The following is a 23661-nucleotide window of genomic DNA, read 5'->3' on the forward strand; positions in this document are numbered from 1 at the left end:
GTTAGCCTCACTTTTACAGTTATATTAATAATAAAATACAGAAAAAAATACATATAAATTTTAATTTTAAAGGTCTTTTTAATATAGATTTTTTTCATATAATTTATTATCCATGATGATTGAAGAGCTTTGATCGAAAGAGAACTAGAAAGATAATTATTTTGATATCAAAGCAATAAATATTTCAAAAATATTTACGAAATACTTTTTGGTAACTATAAATTTCAAGAATATAAATAGACAATATTATTATTGCCAAACTATTTTAATATCAAAAACTACAACAGATTGAAATGAAATGCTTTTAATACATATATATATATATATATATATATATATATATATATATATATATATATATATATATATATTAAAATGAAAAATATATGCATATAGAGAACATGATTTCATATTAAATATTTCATAATTTCGATTACTAGCGTATCTCATATAATTTGTATATTACAGAATACAAACCTTTCCAAAATGGAAATTAATTTGTAAAATAGTTTAATAGAATTGTTTCTCTCTCTCTCTCTCTCTCTCTCTCTCTCTCTCTCTCTCTCTCTTTTGATGTGTATAACGAGTATCTGACTAAATATGGAAGCGCACATTACTATTATTTCTACCGAAAATTTCTCGAAAACATCGCGCGATTGAATACACGTGTATATAACATCACTGTTGCAACTGACTGATATGTGACAGGTGTGTGTCCGCAGTTTTGAAATTACACTTGTAAACATACTTGATATTTTAATGATAAATTTCACAATAACACCATCAAAATAACTAGAAGAAGTTAAAAATAAAGCTCGTGGAATAACATAGCGCATATTAATATATGTATATAAATTTTTAATAGAATCCAAAGCTTGCCAAAATTTCAAGTCATCAATATGATTATATATATATATAATATATATAATAATATATAATAATATATATATATATATATATATATATATATATATATTATTATTATTATTATTATGCTTATAATTTTTATTTTATTTGCACTTTTCTTTTATTCACCATCTTTCATGTTTTTTTTTTTTTATGTCACACGTACCTTGATTCAGTTTCAATGTAATTATTAAATTTGCCTAAATGAGCTTTGCTTATACATAAACAGAAAATTCCCGTAGTGCATGCCGATGATACTGCATCGAAAGCCGCAAACGAAATATAGCGCAAGCGCACGCGGACAAATAGCCGCAAATACTTATTTCTCATGTCACGCGAAGCAATACCGTGCGACGCGATAGGATCTCATTTGCTAAATATAATTTTCTCGCTTCGCATATGCGAGCTCGCTAAGCTAGTAAACAAAATCAAACAAAATCAGTTTGTCGACACGACAGCGAACTAACAGATGTACATAAAAATTTGTTAACAGCTTCTCAACGCAAGCCACACTTATATATCGTTTTTTTAAACAGATTTATAATTGACAATACATTAATGTAGAATGTTACAAAAAAATATATTAATATATAATAAAAAATATATTCTTTTAAAATAATATTTCTACAAAATTCAGATTTTCAATTGATATAACTTCGAAAATTTATTTTTTTGTCAATTTTTAATTGTAAACCTAATGATCTGATATATACATGAAAACAATGTTATGAAGTTTTTGCAAAAGATAAGAAATATCAAACATGATATTGCATAACGCGATAACACGTTTGATATTTCTTATCTTTTGCAAAAACTTCATAATATTGTTTTCATGTTTATATCATAATCTTTAATTCAACTTTAAAAATATTTAATTTTAAGTTAATTAAATTAATTTAAAGTAAAAAAATTTATTTAAATTTATTTAAATTTATTTAAATTTAATAATTTAATATATAAACATGTGTCTCTAATTCTTAAGCTTGTAATAAAGTATTTGTGTCATTAATCCATTTTTGTTAATAACAAATTTATTGCATTTATTTCGTTTAAAGTTATATTGATATTGTAAAGTTTTATAACTTGTATTATTAAATAATAATGATTAAGACTTTGTATCATTTATATAATAATAACGTGTTTATGCTATTTTAGATGTTATTAGAATAATTTATAAAACAATGAAACGATTAAAATATAAATACATAACGACGATCTTATACAAGAACATTTTTTATGTTATATCTCATATATATATAATTCTTCAAAATATTTGAATTTTTAACCAAAAATGTGATTAAAAATATATATACATCAAGTCTTATTGTTCAAAATATCAAGTCTTATTGTTTAATTATGGAAGAGATAGCGTTATCATATAATACTGCGGAAAACTTACACATAAATTGGTCCTCCACGAAATCCTGTGTGATTCTTAATCCCTTACGATTTTCAGTCAAATTGTTGTTGCCAAGCATAAAGCCCGTTCTCTGAATGCACATGCACTTGTCGCCACTTACGCACATGTGTACGGTAAACGTTATCACTGAATTACTGGATCACTTCATTATCGCGTCGCGTAGTTCATCAAATTGCACATGTCGACAACGCGCACTTTCTATGACAAGACCGGATCGTCCAGTACAACTCCTCGGCCGTATCACTCTTTTCGAGGAGCATTTTCGGATTTTTCCGTCAATTTTTGCGACTTGATATTCCACAACACTAAGATTACAAAATCCATGGATTCTTTATTCGATTTCGCTCAAACGAAATTCAATTCAATGATTGAAAGTGCACGACGCAGGAATCGCCGATGACACATTTCAGCGTTTCAACGTTCTCTGTACGATCCTGCTCTTGAAATGTGTAGAGGGAATTTGTGCAAAAGTCAACGCTTTCTTTTATCTCACACATTTATTAGCATCAAAGCAACCTGGCAAGATTAATTATGAATTGATTTTATCAGACATTTGACAGCGATGTGAAAATTGGAAAGATCCCCTGCGCTTGTCATACGCGAGAGTCCGAGCTCCTAGCGAACCGGCGCAAGCTCCGAACCTGGAGCTTCGACCCTCCAAGTCGATTTCGCGCTTATCTCTTTCTATCATCCTCTCTTTTCCCCTTTCTATTATTTTTTTCTCTTCCCTTTTCCATAGAAAAATATAAAATAAGCTTCGATTCACGAATTCGGTTTATTTCGGCTAGTAAGCCAAGTAATGAGAGAGAGAAATCTCATCATTTCTCTCTTTACATTGTATAAGGGATCATGTTAATTTTCTTAAAGAACAGTGACTTAATCAGAATGAGAAACGAGATTGAAAAAAGGGGGAAAGAAAGATAGAAAAGAAAGGGAAGCGACGTATATATGTGATAGAAAAAGGCAGCTAAAGATGTAAGGTGAAAGATGGGAAGAAGCAGAGACGAGCGAAGGAAGAGAAGTAGAAAGAAAGAAAAAGAGAGAGAGACAAATCGTAGCACACACGTACTCGGCAAAGCTCGCAGCGTGGCGGGTCGACCGCGACTGAATCGTTGTCGAGGCGACTGGGGTCGAGCTTGAATGAGCGAGCATACCTCGGGCTCGTGAGTGGGAGAGAGAGGGAGTTGAACGCCGGGCAAAAGGAACGAGGATAGAGGGGTAGATGTATAGCGTCGAGGGAGAATTTAAGCTACGACCAATACCACCAGCGAAATTTTCAAAGACCCGTGCCCGCAATCTTTAAAGGGATCGCACTTTTTTGGAATGACGGCTTTAAGGTGGCTTCTCGAACGTCGTATCCAATTCTCAAACTTACAATTTACTAGCTACATTTCTCGAATCGAAATATCAATAGCTTCTTTTCTATTGCCAGAAAAAAAGTATCATAGACTAGTTTTTTTGCGCATCAGGTTTTTCATGTATTATATAAGATTATATAAGATTAGATATGCGTGTGACGCATATGTGAAGATAATATGAGGAAACTGTTTCAACAATTAATAATAAAAAATTATTTTATTAAAATTTTAAAAAGTACACGTAAAAAATTGAAACAATATATATTTAATATTATCTTATATTGTAATAAAATAAATTTGATTTTACTGGTTACAACCTTTTAAAAAATCTCACCAATGTATTTATACAGTTTGAAATATAAATTCCAGGAAAAAGTCATATTTTTTAAATTGACAGATTACATCACAGAAATAGCATTGATTTTTATAGGTATTGTATTAAATAAATCTAATAATAATTTTTATATTGAATTTAAAAATATATAATTAATTTATTTCTATTATATAAGATTCTATTATATCTTCAAATACTAAAGTTTTATAAGATTGTATTTTGTTTATCAATTATATGTATATAGTATATAGCTTATATTATTTATAGTATAATTATATTTTATATGTTTATATTTTTTATAATGTAATTATTTTTTAATTTATATATATCTTTTAGTTTTGAAGAATAAGTACTCAGCACAATTCTTCAACCTTAAAATTAAACGCATATCTGTACGAACAAATTTGCATAAGCATGCGCATAAATCAATTAATTTTATCTGACTATTTAGATTCGATGAATTATGACAGCTGTGTTATAATTAATTTAATTATAGCAATTAATTTAATTTTCTTAATGATATGAACATATATGTTTATGAATATATATAAGACTAAAGGATGTGTATGTAGTATGTATATATATATATATATATATATATATATATATATATATATATAGTGTGTGTATGTGTGTGTGTGTGTGTGTGTACATGTTTTATTTATTTCATTTATTTTTTGCAGGCTGTAATATTTATTCGATAATTTTTACATGCATTACATATTTTTAGTATTTTTATATATTTAATTATATAATATTTTAAATATATGTTATTATTATCTAATTTTCTCAATGTAAAAATAAGTGCCGGCCAAAAGACAGAAAGAAAAATAGAGAAAAAAAGAGCAAAAAGTGAATATTAAAAAAAATATTAAAGCTTTGCAAACATAAAAGATTACAAGCTTTATAAATTGGGCTCATATTCCTTTATTGTATATAATAGAACTATACGGCAAAGTCTCGGAAACTTTGTTATTACTTGCACGAATGATTTTGTAAGATTTCTTTTTATAATATATTAAAACGGAAAGTGTAAAAATATATACGCTTTTTCAAAGAAATTACAATCATAAAAGATAGATATTGGTCTTATAGAAGATAATTTATAATTACAAAAGAGAACAGTAATTCATAACTTATTAAATTGCTAATATACTTAGCGGATAATTTATTTTATGCCACCACTAGATTTTTAAATGCAAAAATTGCTGTATTAATATTATAAATTAATAGATGCACATACAAAGTGATTTTATCATATTTAGCAAATTTAAAAAAATCGAGCTTTTAATAATTTCTACATTTTAACCTTTTGAAAATTTCAAATTTTTATTTTTTAAATGCCAACATATGCGAATTCAATAGAGACTAAATTAATTTTAATCGCAAATAATATTAGTATTATTAATACTAATATTAATTAATATTTTGCATGATGTGTTATACATATATAAAAATTCAAAGGGAGACTAAATTACCGATTATTTGCACTGCAAAAATTTAACATTTGATGAAAATGGTATTTGTGAAAAATTGATAATGATATGAAATATAAAAAAACATAATTGTATTTAATCTATTTTTTGTTATTGGTATTTTTCAATTTATAAAAGTGGGAACTTTTAATTACATGTCCTTATGAAATATATTAAGCTTATGCGAAATGAAAAACGAGCACATAGAACAATATTTAAAAACATCAAGGAAAAAGTATGATAAAATAATTTTTTTGCACATTGCATGTAATATATTATAGAAGCAAGCAAATCTTTTATTATAATTTCCATAACTTTAATCTAAAATCAATTTTTTACTCAATTTAACAATTATTATATTTTAATTTTTTTCTAATATTTTTATTTAAAAAACTTTATATTTTAATAATTATAACACTTCAAGAATTGATATGCAGTAAATACAGGTATATTATATTTATCGCATTTGCTTTTACTTTCCATAAGATACCATGAACCACAGCAGATTTTGAATTACGTTCGCAATTAAGATGTAATTTACAATATCTAATTATTGTTCGATTAGAGCGACTAGCACTCGAGGGCAACGACCAATTCCAATCAATATCTTGTGCAAATACGAAGCAATGCACATATATCGAGAATGTTCGATCCGAAGAATAGAAAAAAAAAGTATTTTTTTCACGTGCTTTATAGTACCGATGGGGATATGGAATCCACTGGATGGAAATCAAAATTGCGGTTTATTTCACTCAACGGCATAGCGTGGGAAGGATATCTCTCGGAATGTGATTGCGGCAGCTGTGCACTTAATATTTGATGTCACTTAGCTGCGAAATCAACTCCCAACAAAAATGTTTTAGCCTCGCTCATTTGCTTATCACATAGACAAATGACCGCAGTGCGCTAAGAGCTTCAATAAAAATTATACTGTCTTTTATCAATGGCCTTAATAGTTTTAACTGTTATATAGAAACAAATCAAATAACCCTCTCTCTCTTTCTCACGTTACGTAAATTTTAAAGTTTGAAATTTAAATGTCTTGAAATGATACTATTTTTGAAACATTTATAATTAATTTCATTTATTAAGCAATTTATTTTGTTTCTTTGTTTCTTTAATCTTTTTAATTAAAAACATGTGTGTATGTTAATATTTCCATTACTTTATATTAATATTTAATATTAATAATATATATATATATATATATATATATATATATATATATATATATAATATCATCGTAATAATTTTATAGATTGTAAATTTTGATAATATATAACATATATAACATAAAATATATTAACGTGTATAAAATAAAATTAATAAAATAAAGTAAGATAAATTATTTTCTCTGATTTGATATTATAAAGCTTATTATAATTATGATAAAACTGTTATTTAACTTTTTATTAATGCAATATTATTCAAGCAAAGATGCTCTGGTTGTATTCACGAAAATAAATTATTATGAAAATTAGTAACTTCTTTCTCATTACTACGTTTCTAATTTGTAGACTTCGAAAACTAAATTATAACAAGTTATAATAAAAAACAATTACAGAAAAATGTAAAAAGAAAAAAAATATAAAATATATATACAAATCTAATATTTTTATTAAATAATATCAATATTTAAAATTTATTAAAATCTGTTAATCTATCTAAAATATTATTATGTAAAATGCTATTCAAAATTAATTTTTCTATAAAAAAAAAGATTTAACAAGTGGCGATAGTATTTAACCGATATATCAGTGATTTATCGTAGTACCAAATCGTTTTGACATAATGTATCGGTCGTTTTTATTATTAGATTCTCTGAACATCCACAGCTGTTCCATTGACATTCAATAGTCAGCCGAATATCGACATCTCGGCTGAGAAATGAGAAACGTCGTTGAAATGCAAATACAATAAATAGGTAACATCCACTTATAATCAACTATACTAGCAGTCATCCAATCCAGGTTCTTATCTTATCGTCGTAATATATGTATATTTATTTAAACACGCATGCCCAATCGCACTTGAAATATAAAAACGGTGTTTTTTTATTAATTTTTTATTAATAAATAGATGTCTTGTTTATGTGAAATTGTGCGCTTGGAAGTAAATAAATTATGTTATCAAATGGCATATAAATTGCGCATAAGAGCAATGAACTGTAATGGAAATTTAATATGTGATCGTGACGATGTAATAGCCTGTTATTCTAAAAATAAATAGGCCAGCTGATGATTAATTACAGGTTGCTAATGAATATAGCACATAGCATTCATATAGAATTAAAGATTCCGTACGATTTACAATCCTATTGTACTTTATGTAAGAGCCAAATTTTACGTAATATGTTGTGCTGTCAAGCATGTGAATATCGTAAAATCCAATTCGATTATCAAACTTTATATATCATTAACGTATAATATAATCTAAATTACAAAAAGCCAATATCCGCATATTGTTTCGTATTAACTTTATTGCTCATCATGCTGTTTACAACCTACACTTTCATAATGTAAATGTTACAAGAATTCGCTATGGTAGTTTAATTCCATTAATATAACGTAATTTTAACATAATTTAAATTAGTCTTAATATAATCAATAACTCTCATTTTAATAAATATCAAAGATTGGCTGATAGCTATATGACTTGTTTAATATTATAGTTTAAATTTCAGAATGTGCATTATTTGTAAACAAAATTATTATTTAAAATAACATGTATATATATAATTTTTTTCTTTGCCAAAATTATGTTTTAAAATATATTTAATATAATTTTGAAATTGTGAATAAAGTAAAACATGAAATTTAATTCGATATGTTATTGTTAGCAATTAATATTAATTATATATTACGTCACTGTTTCTTACAATAATAAAACAATAATAAAGTTAAAAACTAATAATTTATATATGTTATATATATTTGTTAATATTTTATATTGCTAGATTTAAATCGCTGTAAATAAATAAAAATTTATAATATAATATAAAAATTTATAGTATAAGTCTATCTATTTAGTATCAATATTCATATTATTATTATATAGATACATTATATTAATTTCCGTATCTCTGTATGAAATTAACACATATTACAAAATACGCAAAATTAAATATTATCATATTTAACACGTATATAAATATAAATTTATATAAATGTTCTGATATACTTGCACATACACATTAAATACATTATAATTGTATAAATTTGAATTTATATAAATTTTCTGACACACGCGCACACACGTTTACATTAAATACATTATAATTGTATCTATTTCTAAACAATTATTTTATATAACCAGCCAGATTAAGGAATATTTGATATTATTTTACTTAATGTCTGATATCTATCATTTATTTGTAGCTCTTTGATTTTATCAGTAGTATTATATATATATATATATATATTTTATAATTTCATGAAATTTTTTAAGAAAGTGTACAATTTACTTCCGCAGTTTTAACTTTATTCACGTGAAAAGTTTACGTTTCAACGGCATTAAATCATGAACTTTTCACTATTAAGATTATCATATTTTATACATGCAAAATAAAAGAGAATTTATTTTATATAGTTTAACAAAAAAAGTTATCATTTATCATAAAACCGAAAAGCACTATTAAGAAGTTTAAAAAATGTTTTAAGCGACCACATAATTTCATCCAACACAGTAAAAATGTTACACTAGGGAGATTAAAAATGTACAATATATGTTCACGTATTCTTCATTTTCAAAATTATTTCAAAAATAGAGTATTTTAAGCGACATTTTAATTAGCAATAAAGAAAAAAAGAGAGAATTATATTTATTATAAATAAGATTTTTGACAAAATGTTAGGAATATAAAATTTAATAAATAAAATAAATTTAATATTTAATAAAATATGAAATTTAAGATATATAAAACATAAAATATAAAATTTTCTAAATATATTTATTGTTATTTATATATTGTGGATAATGATCTATATCTATATGCATGTATCTATGTATATAATTTAGAAATTTTGTAGTTACATATTTTTTTGTTATATATAGTTAACTTTGTTGAAAGATAATATTTTTTATCTACCAATATTCACATTTATTTGGATTACATTAACTTAGGATGTTTTGCTCATTACAAAAAGTTTTTAGTACATAGGGTGATGAAAAACTTTTGCATCGTAATTTATGTAAATGTCAGACATTAGTATATGTCCAAACCTTCACAGTGCTTTAGATTTTAATGTAAAATATAAATCTGATGGTAGAAAGACTTTATATGTACGCAGCATTAAACATGCTTGGTAAAGTTAAAATGCATTCCGTGTACGAATTTCATATAAAGTAGAAAATTACGATATTTACAATGCTTGCAGTTTACGAAACTAAATACTATAATACTGCAGTTGCTGGAAAGACAAGACATTTATGCAATATTATATTAAAAGTCAAATGTCAAATTTTCATGCTAAATGTATTTCAAACAGAAATGTTATTTTTTCTCTCTAATTTAACTATAAAATGTTTTAAAACTACTATTAAAAGTTTTCAAACTACGAGCAAAGATTTTTTATTTTAATTTTATTTCTGTAATATTTGTAATAAATTATATATATATATATATATATATATATATATATATAATTTTTATCTCTAAAAATAATTGTTTACAATGTCATAAATATATATAATTTTAATTTTGTTTCTTTTTCTCTTTCTCATTTTTTCTCTTTTAATAATTATTTTAAACTGAATTTTCACATGATTTGCCTTCTCTTCTGTTGGCCCATTCTATCTTATGTACCATATGATATATTAATCAAATTAATCAAGTAAAATATGAGATATGATGTTACCGATATTTGCAAAGCCTGCAAATATCGTTGCGCATGCTTTTTGATATGTCAAAATACATGTGCAACGACACTTACAGAACCTACAGCTATCGATAGCTATGTACAGAATAACGACCTAAATATTTCAATGATTAATGCACGCAGTTAATGTTCCAGTGTTCCATCAATCACTATATTCGTGGAGTTTATAGCAACATTGCTGCTTTATCAATATATTATTGGATGCTGCAAGCTATTTTGAATGAAAGCTATTAAACTAAATTATATTTTAAACTCAGGATTTGCAAATCTACTACTTATACGTTACTATTATTACTATTGTTCTTATGATTCTATGGTTATAATATAAGATCAATTAAACAAATCTTATAAAAATTTAATCGTTCATAAAATGTTTTTATTTTATACTTATTATATTTATATAATTATACTTTTATTTTATATATTTACTATATTTATGTATTATTTACTTTATTTGATATTTTACTTTTTAATATAAAAAAACATTTTGCAAGCAATAAATTTTTTATTAAAATGGTTAATTTTATTTACAAAATATATGTATATAAAATGTTCACAAGATATAAATTCTAAGATATGTTTTTAAGATATCAATATGATTATAGAAACTGATTTTTGTCTTGAACAATATTATTCGAAAGATCAATCGATGTCATATCATATGATTAATTGTCTTGTGACATACACAATGGTCTTTGAATTGATTGTATGGTAATCCAAATTACGTCTCAGTAAAGATTGATAACTTCTGATATGGAGCAAATTAAAGGTAGGGAATAATTAAAAATTCGCAAACATTGAGATGATTTGCATGTATAGCAATCTATGTACTTAACGTTGATGTCAATCAAATTTATTGTACAAAGCAAATGAAAGATAGGGAACTCAAGATTTTACAAATTGATATGTTACATAAATTGCTTTATTTATTGATTTTTTAGACTACTCCAAATTACTTTAAATATTTTATTTTATATATTATAGTATAATTATTCACATTATACGATAACCAGCTATTTTAAATAACAATTTATTGATTTTATACATGCTTAATTACATGATACTGTCTCTAACAAATCTGATATGTATTAATATTCTTTAAAAATAAGAAAGAATTACAGTAAGGAAATCACAAAAGAAAGTTTTATTTCTACAGCGATATTTGCAGAAAATCATGAATCAAGGCATTTTTGACAAACGATACAGTTTGGCAAAACATCCGGTGTATTAAACGCGAAATCGATATGTTCATATTGAACTCGCCTGTGCGGTCAGTCATGCAACTGAATTTTCCCGAATCGACTTATATCGAGAGTTGACAGTTGGAAAACTACGACGGCGCATCACGCCAATTACGAAAATGACATCGACGTTAACTTCCGAAGTCATTGACAGTAACAGAATCCACCTTTGGAATCAGCGGATTGCTGCTTTTATAGGTAAATGTGGACAATATTGACGATCATTTCAAGTTGCAAAATAATAATTAAATCAATATTAAGTAAAACAATAATAAAAATAACCAGTTTTTATATTTGAGAGCCAAAACGATATATATCAAAAAAATACTAAATTTTAAATTCTTTTAAGATTGTTTGTTGCAATAATTATTTTTTAAGAATCTACAAAGATGAAAAATTTTATGTTGTTATCTTAAACTAATTATATATTATCGTATTGACCAAAAATAATTATGCAGTATTTTAATTTTAATTTATTTATTGCATAACGCTTTGCCGTTTATTTTCGAAACATTAAAGTAACTGACAGAGAAATTTTCTAGCCTCGATAAATAAAACATTATCATATGTTTAAGTCAAATTAATGGTTTGGTTGTCAATTAGTAAGAACAGGATACTAGAAGTGGGTGACCACAATGGTTGAGTGCATGGACTGCATAAAAGAATAAATGTGAGATAGCTGCAGCAATTCGGAAAATATATCGCGGACAATAATGTCATGAAATGCGTTCATATAATTTATAATTAACCAAAAATAATTACACAAACTAACATGCAAAATGCATTGATATCAAAGTACATTCAAAAGATGGCAAATTAAGTTAAACAGAATAAATTGTCAGCAGAAATCTTTGTTTTAGAAAAAATCATTTTCAAAAATTGAAAAATTAATAATATATTAATATTTTTTTAAATTTTTAACACAAGATTTTTTTTATAAAGATGTTAAACAATATCCTAAATAAGACGATTGCTTTCTCAAAGAATTATTTTTTTTTTATTCAGCATAAATTAAAAAATTTTTTTTTTAATGCAAAATTAAACTTCTTTAAAAAAGAAGATACGCTGCTTTTTTCAAAGAAGAATCACGGTTTTTGATTCGTTGTTTTTCTGTAAGACAAAAGGCAAATGCCGAGACAGAGACTCGAGAAATCCTTTCAGAACACTGAATCTACTGTAGAGCCAGTATTCTGAATAGCCTCCTCTTGTCCAAAGCTCTCAAAGGGTAAATGTCGAGACAGGGACTTGAGGAATTCTTTCAAAACACTGGGTCTACCGTAGACCCAGTGTTCTGTATATCCCTCCCTTGTCCAAAACCTCTCAAGGACAACAGCGCGTCAGCATGAAGACGGAGTTTTGAAATGGGGTAAATAGCGAGAGTCGTATGACGTATCGCTTGATAATTTAAATAAAAGTTCAAAGTAAATCAGAAACTCATCAAAATTCTAAAGTCAACGTTAAGATTTAATTGGATTCAATATGTTACTCGGTAACTTGAGCAAAAGCTAAGATAAAGCAGAAGAATTTATTCAAGATCATGAAATCGAAGTGAACACATATAAAACACATCGGTAAAATAAACTCCGTTATTGATTGTCAGAACGACAATCTTGAAGAAGAATCTTGTATTACACCTTGTGCTTCCTTACGTAAAGCTGTCTCTCACGGTTACATTTGATATTCGCTGCCTGTCTCTGGGATATCGTTTCCGAGCGCATTATCAAGAGGGTTGTTGATCAACAAAAGCAGATATCTTTGAAGATTGGCAACCGTTGTTAAACTGTGATATCACGTTTCAAATAATTTTGTTAATTAATTAATTATCACGTTTTGTTAAAGTTTTATTAAAGTTATTTTTTCCTAAATAGTGTTTCTTATTTATGGCAAATTCGACATATATCGACTGAAGTTATATAGAGATTATATTCGTCCTTAAATTTTTCTAGATGACAACATTTTTATTATGTGTATGTGTATGTATGTGTCCATGCATACGCGTGTTAAAATGCTTTTAATATCATTATAAAATTATGTCTCTATTTTTAATAGTGAATCGATATCTAAGAGTACACATTATTATACCGATGTACGGTATTTGAAAACGCAGACTTTTGACAATTTTTATCGTCCAACTTTAAACGTTTTTTAGTTAAAAATTATTATAATTTTAATATTTTAATATAGAAAAGACTTTTTTTGAGTAATTATCCATCGTTAACAGATGGTGCACCTGATCTAATTCATGTTATATATAAATTATACGCACAATAAAATTTTTACATATAAATAATCTAAAAAAATATAATTTAAATAATGTTAATGATAATATTTATAAAAAAATAATAATAAAAATTAAATACATTTATCTGAATTAAAACTTGAAATTTTCAATGTGCCAGTAACATATCTCGGCAATTTTCTAGTTTATTTAATTGGTTAAAGTGTACACTGCAAATTAGTAATTCTTTTGTGTGGAAATTTAGCGTCTCTTGGCGGTTTCGCTCTCGGTGTTACGCTCGGTTGGAATTCTAGCACAGGAGAGGTCCTTCGAAATATCTTGAACGCTGGCAGTACCGAGATTGGCCTTATCGGTAGTATCTTGAATGCCGGTGCATGCATCGGTGTAATGTCCGTGCCTTTCTTCATAAAGTATCTCAGCCGTACGACAATCATATTCTTGACCATACCAGGATTTATCGTCGGATGGACGTTTATCTGCTCCGCCGGCCAGAAAGTATGCTTTCACGTCACACTATTAAATCTTAAGTTTTGCGAAAATGTCATTTACATATAATAGATTGCATGAGATTAAAGTAAAAGCAAATTTACCCTTTGTCGCTGAAGGAGTCTCAAAGCATGAAGTACTAGTTTTACTTTGCCTCGTTACTGAATCTCACTTTAACGTCGAAAAATGATCAAAGTAGTTCAAATATTGGAACGCAATATTAATGTATAAATAAAATATTTCATTAAATTTTAAATAAGAAATTGTTAAAACAATGTAGACGCTATAAAAAGTACACACATATATATCATATATATATATATATATATATATATATATATGTAATATATATCTTTAAAAAAAATATCTGTTATTATAATACCAAATATTTTCATAGATTTTACTTCTCATAATTGGTCGATTTATATGTGGTATGAGCGGTGGAGTATTCTGCATTCTGACTCCGATTTATATCGCGGAAATCGCAGATAAAGATTTGCGAGAACAACTTCTTATGTATTTTCACCTCTTGATCAATTGCGGAATTATGTATGCTTTTGTGATCGCCCATATCTTAGATGAGCAGGATGCTATATGGAGGTACTTACACAAAATTTACAAACTTAATTATAATAATCAAATGACAATTACTGATTGAGAGAAGCACCGTTGATAATGTGCAATATTTTCTAAAGTCCAGAAAATCAAAAATCATTTTTGACGAATAATTTCTAGAAATTATGCGATGAATTATATCTCGATGACTTATGCTTTGTAAATATTTGAATCCACAGTATAATTTAATATATTATTAATGTGCACATTGCTAATATAGATTATTGCACATTCTTCATTAACGTTAATAAATTATATAAAGAATAAAGAATAAATCTCAAATCAGAACTAAATTTCAGAGAAACTTATGAAATCGTTAATAATTAGATATAGCTTAATCTGCGCTGTGCCATGCCTTGCGATTGCATTAATAAATCTAGTACCTGAGAGTCCTCTTTATTATCTCGCGAAGAACAACGAAATTAAGGCCAAAGATTGTCTAAAATGGTATCGTGGCGAAGCTTGTGAAGATAATATCGAAATGGAAGAATTAAAATATCTCGCTGTTGCATGCCGTTCAAAAATGGTAAAATGCTTTATTATTTTATTGTAAATATTAATTGAAAAAATAATTTATCATTGAAACACTAAGATACAAAATGTTCTTTTTACAGAGCACAATGAGTATTTTAAAAAATCGACATATTATAAGTTCCTTCTGCACGTGTTTCTTCGCATTCTTGGCTCAACAATTGAGCGGCGTTAATACTATAATCTTTTACGCATTGACATTTTTCAATATCGGCGGATCGGGCAATATAACTGCAAGCGAACAGACCATCGTTATTAGTAGCATACAAATATTATCTTGCTTCCTAGCTATGAGCCTGATAAACATGGTCGGACGTCGTATATTACTAATTGTATCCGCATCGCTTATGGGATTGTTCTTGATGCTGTTAGGTAAATAATATCTAATTATGATATAATGATATTCATTAGTGCAGATAATAACTATAAAAACAAATAAGAGCAATTATTACGTCTTAAAGATTTTTTTACTTTTATAAAAGTAGAACAACATTAATAAAATTATCAATAAATGTGATAAAATTAACGTTGATCTCTTTTCCAATTATTTATTTGCAGGATGGTTTTATGAATTGAGGGACTATGATCCAGAGTATGACGATATCTACTTCTGGATGCCACCAACTTGGATAGCTCTTTTTTTCGCTGCTTTTAATATCGGTATCGGGCCGATATCGTGGGCGCTGCTAGGCGATATCTTTCCGATGCAAATAAGGGAGACCGCCGTTGCATGCGCAGCCACTTTTAACTGGTTGCTATGTTTAATAGCAACGATGAGCTTTGGAGAAATGGTGGTTGCTCTTGGTGTTACAAAGTCTATGTGGCTCTTTGCTGGCTTTTGCTGGCTAGCCGGAATCCTTTGCGCGTTTTTTGTAAAAGATACTCGCGGTCACAGTTTGGCTAAAATACAAAAGAGCTTTGGCATCGACAATAGGCAAGAAGAAACAACATAGTGAAGAGCGAACCTGAAATGTCGGATGAAATACAGAAGCACAGAGATGCAATTATCTGCCAATTTTGAAGAAAAGTTTGCCCGAAAATAAATATTTTCTAATATGCAACAAGTACAGCAAGTATAATATGGTTATTTAACAATGGCTATTTATTTAATAATTATTTAATAATGACTGTTTAATAATCTTAGATTTAGTAGTCTTCAAATCATTTTTTATTAATTTCCAAAAACTTGTTTTATTTTATAATTTAATGTAAATAGCACGCTTAATTGTCAGAAAGACAATTCAAAAAGCAATCTAAAAAGTATGATTTTATAAATCAAATAAATAAACATATGATATTGTATGAGCCAATTCCAAACTGCTAATTAACATTGTTACGACGTTCATAAAAGTCTTAATTTGACATATCAGTCAATGTTATCAATGGTAGTCAGTTGTCATAAGATGCGAGACAACTATCAAAGATGTACTCAATAAATTTGTCGATTTAGCCATCAGTCATCAAACAAAAATACGACGATCCAACAAGAGAATATATTACCTCATTCTGCAATCGCGATATTGGATGCTGCATCCACGTCAGCTGGCGCTCCGCCAGGAAATTCGCTGTCGTATTTTGTTTCGAGCTGAAATATCGCTAACAGATGTACTTACGCGACAGTTTTCTCTCTCGTCCAGCCTCTTGACAAAAATAACACGTTTGCAAAAGTTACTGGCAGAATCGAAGAATAATTTAAGAACTTAAGAAGATATTGATTTATGTATTATCTTCTCCATACATTACTGAATTTGATGATAAAAATTAAAAATGTGGATTAAATGTAAATCATACTGAAAAAAATTGAATTGCACGAATTGGAAAATCAGTAAATTCAGTCAGTCTGTTAAAAAAAAAATAAATCAAAATTCTAAAATTATCTCATTATTATAACAGAACTTTTTTTGGATGAATTTATTCAAATTATAGTTGTAATTTGATTTAAAGATTGAATCGATCAAAATTTTCATAAATTCTGATAACTGATGCGAATAGAGAAAATTTTTAATTAAGCTCTACCGCATTGTCTGCTTTGATCAATATAACTTTTAATTAAAAAAATCAATTTTTCTGATTGATTAGTGAGGCTTCTGTTTCGTTATTGTGATTAAAAATCGAATTGATTATAAGTAGGTAAGCTTGAAATAGGAAATGATTCCGAAATTCTAAATTGAGATCGAACTTCGCGGAAGCAATTAATCGATGCATTTCAAAACTTTTAAACTTCGTGTTGATTGGATTAATTTCCGGAGTAAATATAATTTAGGTTTAGTACTTAATTACAAGCCCTGCTCTCTAAGATAGCACACACGGCTTGCTTAGCAATTTAACTTTATGTATATACGGCTACATACACACAGACATGAATCTGTGTCTATGTACGCATACGCGTATCACTTTAATTTCAATGAACACTTTTTTTCAAATTCTTATTCCTGATTATTATGTTTTTTTGGATACTTGTGAATAAAGTATGTTCATTGATACCGTGCTGTAGTTCTCATAAAATATTCTCTTCATTGTTTCTTCTGCCGAGCAAAAATATTCCAGTTATGGAAAACAATTTAGAAGGACAAAAAGCATTTAACTATGAATGCTTTTTGTCTTTCCAATTTATTGTCAAGAAAGTGATAAATCGTTAAATTAATAGTATATCATATTTTCTATGTGCAAGCAAATATAATTGAATATTGTTTATGAATAATTAAAATATTAATTGTTGAAAACATATCAACATTGTTAAAACATTAGATACATATTTAATGTAAATAGTTTAGATACATATTTAATATTGATAATATAGAAGCATATTTAGTATAGATAGTATAGATATTTTATGCATATCTTTTTGCAATAACACGAAGTTACAAAGCGTCAATTTATAAAGATCCATAGTCTCATGAAACAATTATAGAAAAGTTATTCTATTTTACAATATTGTTCACCTAAAATAAAAATGTAATATTAATCTTATTTTTTATTGTGATGATATTTTCATATTTCTAATTGCCTATTTGTCAACTCTTACCAAATGTCACATTTTTTATCCAATCAATGTAAGCTCCTACACGTGTTTCGACAGCAGGTTCGTCTGAAGCACATCCAAAACCGGAAGATATTATACCAATGATTACAAGATTATGTGTAGTAGGATTTTGCCATAAGAGAGGCCCGCCGCTGTCCATCTATGGCAAAATAAACAGAAAAAATATAATTTAAAAATGGTAGCGTTCTTAAGTAACATTAAATTTAATATTAATGACAAATGATAAAAAATTGTGCTTCTTTACTTGACAAGTGTCCTTTCCCGGAGTGAAAGTACATAGATTTTTATTAGTTACTTCGGGAATAGATTGTCTGCATTTTTCATTTTGTATCACATTTAATGATACTTTTTGTAGCTTTTTCGCTTTTTCACCGCCAAATTCCAATAAACCCCAGCCTGATGATTGAATGGGATTGAAACGGAATCAATAACAGTTATTAATGTGTATATAATGAGGTAATAATAATAAAATAGTTAAAAAGTGCTACTAACCCAATGCTTCTACAATGACACCACCGAACGAGTCTCGTTTATGTTGAAATGGTAAACAGACCGGGCCGACGTCATCATCATATTTTATGGTACCGTTAATCTTACACACAGCTAAATCGTTATGAATACCTTTGTAATCAGGATGCATCTTGCAATTAATTATGAGAAACAATTTGGTTGCGTTAGTTTCCTTTCCTATAATTCATATTCATATAAATAATTTGCGTTTTTCCAAAAGTTTTATATTAAAAATATCAGTATCTCTTCATTTTTATTTATTCTATATATATAATAAAATGAAGAGATACTGATATTTTTAATATAAAACTTTTGGAAAAACGCAAATTATTATTATATAAACAATATTTTAAATTGCTATTATAACATGCTATTATAATATTATAACATTAAAACTTACTTTTAATAAAATATTACTCTTATAACAAAGAAATAGATTCTACTCAAATAAAAAAAAAATAAAGCATTGTACGCGTAATTCCTAAACAATCTCTTTAATTAAAAATGAATATATATTATATATCCCAAAATTATCCGACCATATTATATCACTATGTTTTATGAATATTAGATATAAGAAAAAGTATTATACACAGAAATATCTATTAATGTCTATAAATGTTTTAAAAATATTAAATAGAAAAAAGAATAAAAGAGACAAACTTGCTCTTATCGTTAGTATAAATATAGAGATAGTGAAATGTAAGAATAAATCAACAATTTATATTAAAATTATATATATATAATCTCAAATAAACTTGTATTATACTCACAAATGCAAAGAAAAGAGACTTAAGATTTATATTGATGTTATTGCAGCCATAAACATTTACCTTATATTCTGTATTTTAAATATTAATTCAATATTTATTTCAACAATTACCTGTAGTTACATCATGTTCACCAACAACAACACCGATTTTCGTGCCGTTTTTAGCTTCTATACAATGAGCTGCCGTCAATACATAATGTTTAGATATTATGGTACAACCACAATATATAATTTTATTAGTAATATCGACGAGTCCACACATCATAGGATATTCATTTATCCCAGTTTCCGTACCACCTACTATTCTAGTCTAAAGAAGCAATATAAGTTATAGTTAATATTTTATTTTAAAAGCTTTATAGTACAATTATGAAACAACTGCAATATGACATTCTTTGTTCGCTGCCAACGAGCCCACACATCATAGGATATTCATTCGTCCTAGTTTTCGTACCGCCTATTATTCTAGTCTAACAAGCAAATTAATCAAAAGGTTCCACCAATAAAATAAAAAAAATAAAAGACTTGAAAAGCATTAATGCGGTAGAAAACCACAGGTATTCAAACTTGTAAAATTATAAATTACGTGTCAAACTTTCAACGCAAATCAATAGCAAGTTAAAATGATTGCTTTTAGTTCTGATTTCATATGGCTTGTAGGTTTTGCCTTTCATTCGCTTTCATTGTTTATGTTTACATGATTGATTTAACTCTATTGTTTGTATGTCAGCTCAAACGTAAAGTTTTATGTACATGTATGTATTATCTTAATTAATTCCATATATATACTTTTCCATGGACTTTCCTACTGATTATTTAGGATAATTTATAATTTATAATTATTAATTCCAATTGTGGTCATCACTATTGAATTTTCTGGCGGTTTTATATTTTTTGACATAATTCACTATTGTTTCATGTAAATAATACATGATAAGCTTTAAAAAAAATTTTGGATAACGTGATGGATAACGATCTGTCTGACCATTGTCATAACGAGCCTGTGCAGTTGTCTAACAAAAACTAGCTTCCCTTTTTGCGGTATTATTTTTTATATCTACATGTGGACAAACATAATCTTTACGTTTTGTGATAGAAGAGAGTCTAAGAAATAAAGAATATTAAAAAGTCAAGAATAAAAATGTTTATAAATTTAAATGATAAACTTAACTCTCTCTTGTTATATGTAATTTCTATTGAAAGTTTGATTCACAACATGTAATTTTTGTCAGAAATTTTAATGTATGCATTTTCTATCGCATTAAGATTTCTCTCAAGTCTATTTTTATATTTATTTCTAAATAAATAACACAAGCAATACGAGTAATTCTTGAACACTTAATCAAATTAAAATATTTTTAATAAACAATTTTATATAATTAGTTATAAACTACAAAAAGTTAAATTATAAATAAATAATTAATAATCAATTAATACATGTGTATATTGCATTTTACAAAATGCATTTAAACTTACTACTTTTTTCCAACCACATTTACAATTGTTTTCATCAAATTGCTTCTCTGCTCGAATTTCGCATAAAAACTTACTTCCTTTCGAAAGATTTGATAAATCAAAACTTATAGTCGCATTTATTCCTTCGATATCCAATGTGTTGGAATCACAATATTTGTGTACAACATTTTCTTCAGCAAATTTGATAGAAAGGCTATCAGAAATACAATTAGTACTCTATAAAATATATTAAACTATTTATTCTCTTTTCTATATTAACTTTAATTTATACTAATTCATACTAATATTTTATTTATGTTAATATTTAATATTAGTTAAATTGCTAGATAATGTTTACATATTTTTAATGAACAATAAATCTATGGATAAATTATAAACAAAAATATATATATATATATATACATATATTATATATGTTATGTATTATTTACATAAACATGCATACAATATTATTACAAACTTACCGCTGGTATATCAAAACTGCAATTTATTTTTATAATACCAGAATATACCATTTGCCACTTACAATGCATTTGACCATAATCCAAATTTGGGTAATTATTATTATACGCATAATATAATTTTCCAGTTTCCAAATTTTCAAAATAGTTGCAGTCAGAATCAGCCTCAATTAGTGTAAAAAACAACGGCAGCAAAGCAAATAAAACTGTTTTGATTAAAATAATTACAATTGTTTTATAATTATGCTATATCTGTTATCTATATTTCTAATTTCTGTTAACATATCTGCGTGTGTATATACACATCTGCATGTTTTCTTCATTACATATATACATAGATGACTTATTAAATATTATTTAAAATTTTCACATACCCTTCATATTTCCACAGAATTTCCTACAAAATGCCATCATCAGAATAGAGTTGTATATTCTGACAAGTAACTTTTGTAAATGATCAAACAAGTATCTTGCAGCGTATGAAGTGTTCCCCTAACAAAATACACGAAAGCGCAATTGTTCTCTGAAACTGTGCTCTATATATTTATATTTTGTCCAAAATGATGATGACGCTCCGATTATTGCCTCAAAAATAGAAAAATATTTATCATTTTGTTCTTATTTCCACATGCATAATAACTAAAATTACTAAATTATTATAATATACGGCTATTATAATGATAATATTTTATAAAAATGTCAAAACAAATGTGCTGGCTTTAATTTCCTTTAAAAAAAATGAATATACAATGAAGAAAAATAAAATAGCATAAAAAATATAATACTCTGTTTTAAATAATAACTTTGCTTATTTTATAGATAATAACTTAATCTACATTAAATTTTGTAAATGTATATATGTATATAGAAAAATTTAATAAAACATCAGTGTTTCCTCTTTAAATTACTTTAGTATATATTTCCAAAATCATTATCCTGAATAATCCTTAAAAAATTTTAGCCTTTGTTCATTATTAAAGCAAGATAATTAAGAGCCTTTTCTCCCTAACTCTTTGCACTATTATCTAGCTTGCGCAAAAATCTGTCGATTATTCGGACATTGTACAATGCTTTCAAACAGCTATTACCATGTATTTCTTTCCTTAACGGCTGGAATCGGAGGGAGGCATATTAAGCTTGTTCGTCGTAGAAGTTGCTGAGAGTCACAGAAGAGCATATGCACGATTTAACTTAATTTAAGTATGTATTTTTATATGCAAATTTTTATTTTTGTATAGTACATGCTTTACTATTTTATATTTTATATATTGTTTATATTGTTTTTTAAAATGCACGTACATCCGTTATTTGCTTTTCCAGTCTGTCTATTATTTTGTTAACATTTACTTTGTACATTACTTTTATCTATTGTTATATAAAAAAAATTTTTATCATAATCATTCTAAATAACTTTATTACTTTTAATGATAAGGAAATATTATCAAGAAAAATATTGTTTTTTTCAAGGAAAATGGTTAACAAGAACTTTAGAAATTTGGTTACAGTCTTTGCAATTTGATTTAAATATATTTTTTAAATAAAATTATATATTTTTTTGCATAAATTAATTTCTCTCGCTATAATTCGTGTCAAATTTATAACTTCGCGTTTGGAAACATATAATATATATATTCATGTACTTTCTGAAATAATTATATTAAATCATACATATCATTATATTTTGTTCGAAGAGCTTACAACTTTTATTATATTAAAGTATCAACATTATTCGGTCTAAAATATTACGAGCAATGTCTATCTTTTTATTTTCGATCCTGCAATACGGCCAAAACTTATTCCGACTTGCATTATGATTAAAAGACAATAATATATGTCATACGTCAACTTTTAATAACAATTTATTGAGCAGATTATAGATATTTTCTTCATTATATTAAGCAAGCAATTAAGAATTAT

The 23661-nt window shown here is 26.6% G+C and overlaps 3 protein-coding genes across 19 annotated transcripts in view; 1 reads left to right on the forward strand and 2 right to left on the reverse strand.

Moving 5' to 3' along the window:
* The window catches only part of LOC126857316 (octopamine receptor beta-2R-like), a 43013-nt gene extending 39582 nt beyond the window's left edge, over nt 1-3431 (reverse strand). For 13 of the 16 annotated variants that reach the window (XR_007688479.1, XM_050606632.1, XM_050606631.1 and 10 more), the window contains exon 1: nt 2306-3427. The gene's annotated coding sequence lies outside the window, so the exon portion shown is untranslated. Of the gene's footprint in view, nt 1-2305 lie in introns of all 16 variants that reach the window. The other 3 variants (XM_050606624.1, XM_050606623.1, XM_050606630.1) reach the window with 3 other exon arrangements.
* LOC126857314 (facilitated trehalose transporter Tret1-like) overlaps nt 1-16470 on the forward strand; it is a 44056-nt gene extending 27586 nt beyond the window's left edge. For both annotated transcript variants that reach the window (XM_050606617.1, XM_050606618.1), the window contains 5 exons: nt 14095-14345; nt 14734-14936; nt 15279-15477; nt 15566-15854; nt 16041-16470. In XM_050606617.1, the coding sequence (XP_050462574.1) occupies nt 14095-14345; nt 14734-14936; nt 15279-15477; nt 15566-15854; nt 16041-16435 (1337 nt within the window). In that variant the 3' untranslated portion in view covers nt 16436-16470. The remainder of the gene's footprint in view (nt 1-14094; nt 14346-14733; nt 14937-15278; nt 15478-15565; nt 15855-16040) is intronic.
* Nucleotides 16471-18117: 1647 nt separating this feature from the next.
* On the reverse strand, nt 18118-22939 carry LOC126857400 (venom serine protease-like). Its single transcript, XM_050606783.1, has 9 exons — nt 22833-22939; nt 22119-22329; nt 21748-21950; nt 21284-21499; nt 19919-20117; nt 19018-19212; nt 18770-18921; nt 18508-18664; nt 18118-18424 (listed from the first exon to the last, which is right to left on the reverse strand). The coding sequence occupies exons 2-9, from the start codon at nt 22156-22158 to the stop codon at nt 18399-18401; spliced, it is 1188 nt and encodes a 395-aa protein (XP_050462740.1). The 5' UTR covers nt 22159-22329; nt 22833-22939; the 3' UTR covers nt 18118-18398.
* Between the last annotated feature and the right edge of the window lie 722 nt (nt 22940-23661).

This window comes from Cataglyphis hispanica, chromosome 21 (assembly GCF_021464435.1).
Source record: "Cataglyphis hispanica isolate Lineage 1 chromosome 21, ULB_Chis1_1.0, whole genome shotgun sequence".
NCBI lineage: Eukaryota > Metazoa > Arthropoda > Insecta > Hymenoptera > Formicidae > Cataglyphis > Cataglyphis hispanica.

Bases quoted from the DNA above. Each gene is read 5' to 3' on its own strand.
- LOC126857400 (XM_050606783.1), bottom strand. From the start codon at position 22,158: ATGATGGCATTTTGTAGGAAATTCTGTGGAAATATGAAGG. The intron at 20,118-21,283 runs GTAAGTTTAAAT...TTGCTTCTTTAG, and splicing joins AATGTGGTTGGAAAAAAGTA to ACTAGAATAGTAGGTGGTAC. The intron at 18,922-19,017 runs GTTAGTAGCACT...TTCAATCATCAG, and splicing joins TGTCATTGTAGAAGCATTGG to GCTGGGGTTTATTGGAATTT.